The 12,361-nt window shown below is 45.9% G+C and overlaps 1 protein-coding gene across 1 annotated transcript in view; it reads right to left on the reverse strand.

Annotated features, from left to right (window-relative positions):
- Nucleotides 1-11,552, reverse strand: part of LOC118391586 (lysosome membrane protein 2-like) — a 64,961-nt gene extending 53,409 nt beyond the window's left edge. Inside the window, exon 1 of the mRNA XM_052458585.1 lies at nucleotides 10,980-11,552. Coding sequence (XP_052314545.1) covers nucleotides 10,980-11,102 — 123 coding nt within the window. The 5' untranslated portion in view covers nucleotides 11,103-11,552. The remainder of the gene's footprint in view (nucleotides 1-10,979) is intronic.
- Nucleotides 11,553-12,361: the final 809 nt, after the last annotated feature.

Genomic DNA, 12,361 nt, shown 5'->3' on the forward strand with positions numbered 1-12,361 from the left:
TCAGGAAGGAGACGCATTCTGTCTCCTAGAGATTAACTTATTTGGTGTGAAAAGCGCAAATCAATCCCAGAACAACTGCAAAAGACCTTGTGAAGATGCTGGAGGAAACATATACAAAAGTATCTATATCCACAGTAAAACAAGTCCTATATCGACATAACCAGACTATGGTTTCCAACTGCACATGGGGACAAAGATCGTACTTTTTGGAGAAATGTCCTCTGGTCTGATGAAACAAAAATAGAACTGTTTGGCCATAATGACCATCGTTATGTTTGGAGGAAAAAGGGGGAGGCTTGCAAGCCGAAGAACACCATCCAAACCGTGAAGCACGGGGGTGGCAGCATCAGGTTGTGGGGGTGCTTTGCTGCAGGACAGACTGGTGCACTTCACAAAATAGATGGCATCATGAGGAGGGAATATTACGTGGATATATTAAAGCAACATCTCAAGACATCAGTCAGGAAGTTAAAGCTTGGTAGCAAATGGGTCTTCCAAATGGACAATGACCCCAAACATACTTCCAAAGTTGTAGCAAAATGGCTTAAGAACAACAAAGTCAAAGACAATTTGTGGGCAGAACTGAAAAAGCGTGTGCGAGCAAGGAGGCCTACAAACCTGACTCAGTTACACCAGCTCTGTCAGGAGGAATGGGCCAAAATTCACCCAATTTATTGTGGGAAGCTTGTGGAAGGCTACCCAAAACGTTTGACCCAAGTTAAACAATTTAAAGGCAATGCTACCAAATAGTAATTGAGTGTATGTAAACGTCTGACCCACTGGGAATGCGATGAAAGAAATAAAAGCTGAAATAAATCCTTCTCTCTACTATTGTTCTGACATTTCACATTCTTAAAATAAAGTAGTGATCCTAACTGACTGATTTTTTTACTAGGATTAAATGTCAGGAGTTGTGAAAAACTGAGTTTAAATGTATTTGGCTAAGGTGTATGTAAACTTCTGACTTCAAGTGTATATCAATATCAACCATCAGACAGGGCCAGCATCTGCATATTGAACGTAGTTTGTTTGAGACGGACACCCCATGTGACTTTAAAAAATCATGAAGGACTTGGGTTGATGTATCTGAATATTAGGAGCACACTTCCTAAACTGGACTACATCAAGAGCTAGACTATGCAGAGGAATCTGGACATTCTGGACTTGGATATTGAGGGTTATAATGCATTCAGAGCTGATAAACAAGGTAGAGGTGGTGGAGCTAACAGATTAGTACTGCTGGACAACAGATTAGTACTGCTGGACACATAACAGATTAGTACTGATGGACACATAACAGATTAGTACTGCTGGACACAACAGATTAGTACTGCTGGACACATAACAGATTAGTACTGCTGGACAACAGATTAGTACTGCTGGACACATAACAGATTAGTACTGCTGGACACATAACAGATTAGTACTGCTGGACACATAACAGATTAGTACTGCTGGACATAACAGATTAGTACTGCTGGACACAACAGATTAGTACTGCTGGACACATAACAGATTAGTACTGCTGGACACATAACAGATTAGTACTGCTGGACAACAGATTAGTACTGCTGGACACATAACAGATTAGTACTGCTGGACACATAACAGATTAGTACTGCTGGACACATAACAGATTAGTACTGCTGGACACATAACAGATTAGTACTGCTGGACATAACAGATTAGTACTGCTGGACACATAACAGATTAGTACTGCTGGACACATAACAGATTAGTACTGCTGGACACAACAGATTAGTACTGCTGGACACATAACAGTATTTAATCCTTTAATACAGTATATTCTATTCATATTGTGTTAAATTCTCAGGATCTCGCCCTCTCTCTGTCTTCCTTTCTCACTCTTTCTCCCTATATGGAAGGCACAGTACTAGACAGTTTAAATGGGATGAAATTCCATTCGCTGGGAGAATTGTGACAATGTGGATTGTTACACACTGCATGTGGCCATAACCACAACCTTGAGTGTGATCTCAATGTGAGAAAGGCAACAAAGTAGTTATCTTATGATGCAGGTTAGAACCGTGTGTAACAGTATAATTTTAAACCGTCCCCTCGCCCATACCCGGGCGCGAACCAGGGACCTTCTGCACACATCAACAACAGTCACCCACGAAGCCTCGTTACCCGCACCGCTAACTAAGCTAGCCGTTTCACATCCGTTACACGTGCCATGACGATAGAACACCACCGTGAACGGAATCTCAAGGGATTCTCACACCAACAAACACTGTCAAAAATGATCTGGTTGATTCAACTAAGTATTATTTAGTAATTGGTTCATTTTTTTGTTTGTTTTAAATGTTTAGTTGGCACAAATTTAGCTCCAACTTGAGAAAATGTAGTTAAAAATGTTGTGAGTAGCACCCACACACTGCTTTTAACATACAATATTTTCAAACTACATACACAAGATAACCAAAAGTGTGTGGATACTTGCTCGTCTAACATCTCATTCCAAAATCATGGGCATTAATATGGAGTTGGTCCTCCCTTTGCTGCTATAACAGCATCGACTCTTCTAAGAAGGCTTTAAAGTAATCCTTCTCACCCCCCCCCCCCTTAAAATATTTAGATGCACTATTGTAAAGTGGCTGTTCCACTGGATGTCATAAGGTGAATGCACCAATTTGTAAGTCGCTCTGGATAAGAGCGTCTGCTAAATGACTTCAATGTAAATGCTTTCCACTAGATGTTGGAACATTGCTGCAAGGACTTGCTTTCATTCAGACACGAGCATAAAGTGAGGTCGGGCACTGATGTTGGGCGATTAGGCCTGGCTCGCAGTCGGTGTTCCAATTCATCCTAAAGGTGTTCAATGGGGTTGAGGTCAGGACTCTGTGTAGGCCAGTCAAGTTCTTTCACATCAATCTCGATAAACCATTTCTGAAATGGACCTCGCTTTGTGTACGGGGGAATTGTCATTCTGAAACAGGAAGGGGCCTTCCCCAAAATGTTGCCACAAAGTTGGAATCATCTAGAATGTCATTGTATGCTGTAGCGTTAAGATTTCCCTTCACTAGAACTAAGGGGCCTAGCCCGAACCACAAAAAAAACAGCCCCAGACCATTATTCCTCCTCCACCAAACATTACAGTTGCCACTATGGATTGGGGCAGGAAGCGTTCTCCTGGCATCCGCCAAACCCAGGTTAGTCCGTCGAGCTGTCAGGTGGTGAAGTGTGATTCATCACTCCAGGCAACGCGTTTCCACTGATCAAATCAAATCAATTGGTCACGTGTTTAGCAGATGTTATTAAACCCATTTCATGAAGCTCCCGACGAACAGTTATTTTGTTGACGTTGCTTGCAGAGGCAGTTTGGAACTGAGGAAACTGTCAGAATAACTGATAACTGACACGGGCATGGTGGCGAGGCAGGAGGATCGGAATGCCGTAAACCAAGTGGTTGTGAGTTCAAATCCCAGGTAAGGGTGTGCAGAATAATATTTACTGTATAAATGAATTTGCACAGCATCAATGTGTGTCAAATATGTATAATGAAAACATTGTATGTTAAAAGCACTGTGTTTTCTGAAGTCATGGGCTTCTAACACCAACAAACAGAGATGTCCTGAAGAGAGAACGTTACTGTATTTATCTTACTGTGATTAATGATGACAGTTGTTTATGAAGGTACTCTGTACAGTAGAAAACAAAATAGTTTATGCTAAACCTTTCTGTATCATATATACAGTACAGTATATTTCAATAGATTAGGTGTGCAGAGATTAGTGGAATATGTTACAATTTAACCTCTGAATTCAATTATTTATTAAACATGTCCTACACTCTAGTTTTCACCCAAAGATTTTCCAGGAACCGTTCCTCACTTGCTTAGTAACCGTTACAAATCACTTGTCACATCCAGCTGGTTTGGCACTTAAAGGAGTGAAAAGGTCATTGTGTATGTGAGTAAAGCACAAAAGGTTATACTCATATTCATTTATTTATGTGTTATGTTAAAAGCTATCTTTGACCTTGTACATCCACTGTTTTACAACTGTGACTGACGTATGACTTCTGTAACAAGGCCAAGAAATCCTCGGTCGGTAACAGGTGGCCCGCGAGGGATTGTTTTTGCCCTCTACCCCAAAATTTGTCATCTATTTGTATTTTTTATTTTATTTGAGTTTTTGGTCAAAAAAGTATAAAAGTATCACTTAGGGATTCAGCGAAAAAAATCTAAATAATTTAGTAAACATGTTGTCCGGGTTTGGACGGGGTAGGTTGCCATTGTAAATAACAATTAGCTTTTAACTGACATGCCCAGTTAAATAAACACAAATAAAATAAAAAGAGATGTTATCGTGTCTCAATGTAATTCAAGGTGTGAAATGGTTGTTATTTTCTAATACAATCCAAGTTGTGGTCAATTTGCAGTGTACAAATTATTACAATTATTTTCCAGTCCCACGGACTATTTGTTCCAACCAAAAACACGGCCCGTGGCTGAATCTAGTCGCCTACCCCCACACCCCAATCCACAAAACCAGGAAGTCTCTGTGGAATCTAGTCGCCTACCCCCACACCCCAATCCACAAAACCAGGAAGTCTCTGTGGAATCTAGTCGCCTACCCCCACACCCCAATCCACAAAACCAGGAAGTCTCTGTGGAATCTAGTCGCCTACCCCCACACCCCAATCCACAAAACCAGGAAGTCTCTGTGGAATCTAGTCGCCTACCCCCACACCCCAATCCACAAAACCAGGAAGTCTCTGTGGAATCTAGTCGCCTACCCCCACACCCCAATCCACAAAACCAGGAGGCAGGAAGTCTCTGTGGAATCTAGTCGCCTACCCCCACACCCCAATCCACAAAACCAGGAAGTCTCTGTGGAATCAGTCGCCTACCCCCACACCCCAATCCACAAAACCAGGAGGCAGGAAGTCTCTGTGGAATCTAGTCGCCTACCCCTCACCCCAATCCACAAAACCAGGAGGCAGGAAGTCTCTGTGGAATCTAGTCGCCTACCCCCACACCCCAATCCACAAAACCAGGAAGTCTCTGTGGAATCTAGTCGCCTCCTCCCCACACCCCAATCCACAAAACCAGGAGGCAGGAAGTCTCTGTGGAATCTAGTCGCCTACCTCCACACCCCAATCCACAAAACCAGGAAGTCTCTGTGGAATCTAGTCGCCTACCCCACACCCCAATCCACAAAACCAGGAGGCAGGAAGTCTCTGTGGAATCTAGTCGCCTACCCCCACACCCCAATCCACAAAACCAGGAAGTCTCTGTGGAATCAATCGCCTACCCCCACACCCCAATCCACAAAACCAGGAAGTCTCTGTGGAAGAGTGTTACCCCCACACCCCAATCCACAAAACCAGGAAGTCTCTGTGGAATCTATTTTGCCTACCCCCACACCCCAATCCACAAAACCAGGAAGTCTCTGTGGAATCTAGTCGCCTACCCCCACACCCCAATCCACAAAACCAGGAAGTCTCTGTGGAATCTAGTCGCCTACCCCCACACCCCAATCCACAAAACCAGGAAGTCTCTGTGGAATCTAGTCGCCTACCCCCACACCCCAATCCACAAAACCAGGAGGCAGGAAGTCTCTGTGGAATCTAGTCGCCTACCCCCCACACCCCAATCCACAAAACCAGGAAGTCTCTGTGGAATCTAGTCGCCTACCCCCACACCCCAATCCACAAAACCAGGAAGTCTCTGTGGAATCTAGTCGCCTACCCCCACACCCCAATCCACAAAACCAGGAAGTCTCTGTGGAATCTAGTCGCCTACCCCCACACCCCAATCCACAAAACCAGGAAGTCTCTGTGGAATCTAGTCGCCTACCCCCTCACCCCAATCCACAAAACCAGGAAGTCTCTGTGGAATCAGTCGCCTACCCCACACCCCAATCCACAAAACCAGGAGGCAGGAAGTCTCTGTGGAATCTAGTCGTTTACCCCCAACCCCAATCCACAAAACCAGGAGGCAGGAAGTCTCTGTGGAATCTAGTCGCCTACCCCCACACCCCAATCCACAAAACCAGGAAGTCTCTGTGGAATCTAGTCGCCTACCCCCACACCCCAATCCACAAAACCAGGAGGCAGGAAGTCTCTGTGGAATCTAGTCGCCTACCCCCACACCCCAATCCACAAAACCAGGAGGCAGGAAGTCTCTGTGGAATCTAGTCGCCTACCCCCACACCCCAATCCACAAAACCAGGAGGCAGGAAGTCTCTGTGGAATCTAGTCACCTACCCCTCACCCCAATCCACAAAACCAGGAGGCAGGAAGTCTCATCTATTTACCCCCACACCCCAATCCACAAAACCAGGAGGCAGGAAGTCTCTGTGGAATCAGTGTTTTACCCCCACACCCCAATCCACAAAACCAGGAAGTCTCTGTGGAATCTAGTCGCCTAAGAACCCCAATCCACAAAACCAGGAAGTCTCTGTGGAATCTAGTCGCCTGCCCCCACACCCCAATCCACAAAACCAGGAGGCAGGAAGTCTCTGTGGAATCTAGTCGCCTATTTTTCCACAAAACCAGGAAGTCTCTGTGGAATCTAGTCGCCTACCCCCACACCCCAATCCACAAAACCAGGAGGCAGGAAATCTCTGTGGAATCAGTCGCCTACCCCCACACCCCAATCCACAAAACCAGGAGGCAGGAAGTCTCTGTGGAATTTAGTCAAACCCCAATCCACAAAACCAGGAGGCAGGAAGTCTCTGTGGAAACATCTTGTCGGGTTTACCCCCACACCCCAATCCACAAAACCAGGAAGTCTCTGTGGAATCTATTGTAACACCCCAATCCACAAAACCAGGAGGCAGGAAGTCTCTGTTAAATAAACCCCCACACCCCAATCCAAAAACCAAAAGTCTCTGTTATCTAGTGTACCCCCAACCCCAATCCACAAAACCAGGAGGCAGGAAGTCTCTGTGGAATCTTTACCCCCACACCCCAATCCACAAACCAGGAAGTCTCTGTGGAATTGTCGCCTACCCCCACACCCCAATCCACAAAACCAGGAAGTCTCTGTGGAATCTAGTCGCCTACCCCTCACCCCAATCCACAAAACCAGGAGGCAGGAAGTCTCTGTGGAATCTAGTCGCCTACCCCCACACCCCAATCCACAAAACCAGGAAGTCTCTGTGGAATCTAGTCGCCTACCCCACACCCCAATCCACAAAACCAGGAAGTCTCTGTGGAATCTAGTCGCCTACCCCCACACCCCAATCCACAAAACCCAGGAAGTCTCTGTGGAATCTAGTCGCCTACCCCCACACCCCAATCCACAAAACCAGGAAGTCTCTGTGGAATCTAGTCGCCTACCCCCACACCCCAATCCACAAAACCAGGAAGTCTCTGTGGAATCTAGTCGCCTACCCCCACACCCCAATCCACAAAACCAGGAAGTCTCTGTGGAATCTAGTCGCCTACCCCCACACCCCAATCCACAAAACCAGGAGGCAGGAAGTCTCTGTGGAATCTAGTCGCCTACCCCCTCACCCCAATCCACAAAACCAGGCAGGAAGTCTCTGTGGAATCTAGTCGCCTACCCCCACACCCCAATCCACAAAACCAGGCAGGAAGTCTCTGTGGAATCTAGTCGCCTACCCCCACACCCCAATCCACAAAACCAGGCAGGAAGTCTCTGTGGAATCTGAACCCAGATGGAGAGGATTTTTAAAACATCAGTCACACTATGCATTTTGTGTCCCAAATGGAGCCCTATTCCCTATATAGTGCACTACTTTTAAACAGGACCCCATAGGGCTCTGGTCTAAAGTAGTGCACTATAGTATATAGGAAATAGGCTTCCATTTGAGATGTACCCATAGTTCCATGAACCTAGCTTCAGTCACACTATCTATCCTGTCCTTCCCGCCATTGAACCCACAGGCTGTGTAGCATCTTGATTCAATCAACAGCTGCTTAACCCAAGGGGTGTATTACCCCCTTTTATCGCTCCCTCTGCCTCCCACTGCCTCTCTCTGCCTCCCTCTGCCTCTCTCTGCCTCCCTCTGCCTCCCTCTGCCTCTCTCTGCCTCCCACTGCCTCCCACTGCCTCCCACTGCCTCCCACTGCCTCCCACTGCCTCCCTCTGCCTCCCTCTGCCTCCCACTGCCTCCCTCTGCCTCCCACTGCCTCCACTGCCTCCCTCTGCCTCCCACTGCCTCCCACTGCCTCCCTCTGCCTCCCTCTGCCTCCCTCTGCCTCCCTCTGCCGCCCTCTGCCTCCCTCTGCCTCCCTCTGCCTCCCTCTGCCTCCCTCTGCCTCCCTCTGCCTCCCACTGCCTCCCTCTGCCTCCCACTGCCTCCCTCTGCCTCCCTCTGCCGCCCTCTGCCTCCCACTGCCTCCCTCTGCCTCCCACTGCCTCCCTCTGCCGCCCTCTGCCTCCCTCTGCCTCCCTCTGCCTCCCTCTGCCTCCCTCTGCCTCCCACTGCCTCCCTCTGCCTCCCTCTGCCTCCCTCTTCCTAAAAGTAATTTGTTTGGGCAGTGGCCTAGCTTTGGGTTGGAGCACCACAGGGTTGTCTGCATGGGCTAAGGCACGGTTAGTTATTCTTAGCTGTGGAATCCATCCTTTGCAACCAACTGCAAGGAACCTCCTCTGACACATGGGGAAAGTTGTATGAACAGATTTAAACAAAATCACCTTAGAATCATAAATATTTGGAACACAGAACTGTCCACTCTCATTCTCTACATCCCGTACTAAAAACTGTAAAATGGTTTTAATAAAAGGCATTACTGTAAACGTATTCTAAGTTATATGAAATGTTGTCATTATATAGTTCTTCAACTACAAGAGGTTGAATTGTGAAAAGGAACATGTAGTATTATGTGATTGACCACACACACACACACACACACACACACACACACACACACACACACACACACACACACACACACACACACACACACACACACGCGCACACGCACGCACGAACAACAGGTGGACAATTGTACATATAATGCCATGCTGTTTGCCACGTGAGACAGGTTTGCCTCCCAAATGGCACCCTATTCCCTACATAGTGTACTACTTTTAAACAGGACCCCGTTGGGCTCTGGTCTAAAGTAGTGCACTATATAGGGAATAGGGTTCCATGGTGGCTCTGATATAAAGTAGTGCACTATATACGGAATAGGGTTCCATAGGGGCTCTGATATTAAGTAGTGCACTATGTAGGGCTCAGGGTTCCATAGGGCTCTGGTCTAAAGTAGTGTACTATGTAGGGAATATGGTTCCATAGGGGCTCAGATCTAAAGTAGTGCACTATGTAGGGCTCAGGGTTCCATAGGGCTCTGGTCTAAAGTAGTGTACTATGTAGGGAATAGGGTTCCATAGGGGCTCAGGTCTAAAGTAGTGTACTATGTAGGGAACAGGGTGCCATTTGGGGATGCACAGAGAAGATGCCTTGTCCTTATCCAGCTCAGGAAAACGCTTCTGACTGAGGTTCTTCAATGAGAGCATGGAAAATGCATATCAGTGGCATTTGTCACACCCTGATCTGTTTCACTTGTCTTTGTGATTGTCTCCACCCCCCTCCAGGTGTCGCCCATCTTCCCCATCATCCCCTGTGTATTTATACCTGTGTTCTCTGTTTGTCTGTTGCCTGTTAGGTTTGTTTCGTCAAGCCTACCAGCGTTTTCCCCTCTGTTCCTGTCTCTCGATTGTTCCTGTTTTCCCGGTGTTGTCCATTTCTGCCTGCCCTGACCCTGAGCCTGCCCTGACCCTGAGCCTGCCCTGACCCTGAGCCTGCCCTGACCCTGCCCTGACGCTGAGACTGTCCTGAGCCTGCCCTGACCCTGCCCTGACCCTGAGCCTGCCCTGACCCTGCCCTGAGCCTGCCCTGACCCTGCCCTGACCCTGAGACTGTCCTGAGCCTGCCCTGACCCTGAGCCTGCCCTGACCCTGATCCTGCCCTGACCCTGAGACTGTCCTGAGCCTGCCCTGACCCTGACCCTTAGCCTGCCCTGACCCTGAGCCTGCCCTGACCCTTAGCCTGCCCTGACCCTGAGCCTGCCCTGACCCTGCCCTGACCCTGAGACTGTCCTGAGCCTGCCCTGACCCTTAGCCTGACCTGACTCTGAGCCAGCCCTGACCCTGCCCGCCGTCCTGTACCTTTGCCCCACCTATCTGGATGACTGACCCCTGCCTGCCCTTGACCTGTCTTTTGCCTGCCCAGGTTGGATTACTAAACTGTTGATACTTCGACATTGTCTGCATCTGGGTCTTGAAAAGTGATAGCATTGAACAGTAGCACTAATCACAACAACAACAACAACGACAACAACAACAACAACAACAACAATAACAACAAAGTGATGATATATCATGTAATCTTATAGGAGTTTACAATGTTTATCATATCAATAGGGACTGAATGCTATTGTAAACAAAGGACTCAAATCTGTATTATTGAATTAGATAAGTCAATGTTTTGCTTGTTAGGCTTCCTGGATAGTTTAGTGTGTGAAATTATACACCCTTTGTGACAAGATTGACTGAAAACTGGGACAATGTAATGATGATAAAGGGCATATAATGCATATTCACATGCATGTACCTAGCTACCCTCTTGTTCAACAACAAGGTGCCCTCCATGATGTCTAAAATCATAGTAGTTGTCAACATACAGTATAATTTCAACATCATCTGTGTAAATAATAGTATAGGATACTGTTCGTTCCCTGCAGAGATAAATGTTGACGCCTATTTTTCGCTCTTCAGTACAGAGCTGATGTACCATAGCTACCCTGGGTTGATATATGAGAGAGAGGCAGACCCTAGTTCATGCAGAAGCCGTGTGAACAGCAACACTTTCATCAATGTTTTTACTCTGACCAGAGGCTTTTCAGTCTCTACAAATATTATTTCCACTGAAGGTGTAGACCTATGAATGAAAACATCTCGTGACTTAAACCATTGTTATAACACTATAAAATATAAAATACAAATGACTTAACTTTTGTATAATAAATACATTTACCTTTTTTAACCGGTTATGGATCAAAGTTTGAAATACTTGAGTCACAACCAAGCCAATCCCGATGATCAGTAGACTGGCGCAAACAATCCCGACTCCATATATCGCACAAGATCTTCGCGTCATGATAAAGGTGACTCCGAGACAACAGTGCGTAAAAGTTCGACCACTGCGTAGAAGAAACGGAGGATGATGCCGTTGAAACTCGGCTACTGAGCCTGCTGTGTTTTTATCTGCAAGTTCCCTTCACTGTGCAAACGGTAACAAAGAAACTTATTCAAAGTTGACCTTGTTGACTGATCTCTGTGGTCCGTTTTTCCGAATGTTTGTGCAAGATGTGACAGAACTTCTGCAGGAGCGACCGTTTTTTAGTCAACAAAATGAATAATAACGGTAATCGTTTCTTTATTCTTCTTAGTTTATAGGCGGTCCAAGAAAGGGGAATTAAGCTACCTTTAATTAACCCTCCGCTTTCTGGTTAATAATGTAAAAGATATTTCACAGCAAAAGGAGTTGGGCTGCAGTCCGGGGTGGTGAAGGTGTAGTAAGCTGTATAAAACATGCCAGTGGATATTTGTAGAGTCCTACAAGGTCACACTTGTGCCCTCCGTGCGTTAGCGAATGTTGATTGGTCACAACTTAACGGCTGTTGTCTCCCCTCAACACGTGTGTCAGTGCTGTTACAGGCTGGGGCTGTGGTCTCAGAGCATGTCGTATTATTCTGTACATACATCCGAGACACTCCATATAGTATGACGTTTCCTATGGTATGTAATTACTTTGTGGATGTCCATCACCCATTTCATATAATATGTTACGAATTTGGCTACAATACGTAATATATAATACAAATTTTAGCCTAATTATATTTTATGAATTTGCTAAACTGAGGCTGTGGTCGTATTATTCTGTAGGCTATGTCAATCCAAGTCACTCCATTCAGTATATGTTACGTTTTGAATGGAATGTATTAATTTGTGGATGTCCATCACCCATTTCGTATAATATGTTACGAATTAGAAAAACACACAATATGTTACACATTTTCTAAACATTCTATATGTTACGAATTCTATCTAGGTGTCTAGGTAGCTAATGTTAGCTAGGCTAGTGGTTAGGGTTAAGTTTAAGAGTTAGGTTAAAGGGTTAAAGTTAGGGGAATGGCTTAGCTAAACGGGTTAATGTTAGGGTTAGGGCAAGGTTTAGCCAACATGCTAAGTAGCTATTTGCAAAGTAGCTAAAAAAAAAACTAGTATGAAGTTTAAAGAAAATGAATTGGCTAAAATTTTCATGGATGAGATTCGAACTCGCAAACTTTGGGTTGTTCTTTGAGTTCATCTTCATCCATTTTTGTGAATTCTGAAGAATTTGAGTCATAATAAAAT

This window comes from Oncorhynchus keta, chromosome 12, assembly GCF_023373465.1.
Source record: "Oncorhynchus keta strain PuntledgeMale-10-30-2019 chromosome 12, Oket_V2, whole genome shotgun sequence".
Taxonomy (NCBI): Eukaryota; Metazoa; Chordata; class Actinopteri; order Salmoniformes; family Salmonidae; genus Oncorhynchus; species Oncorhynchus keta.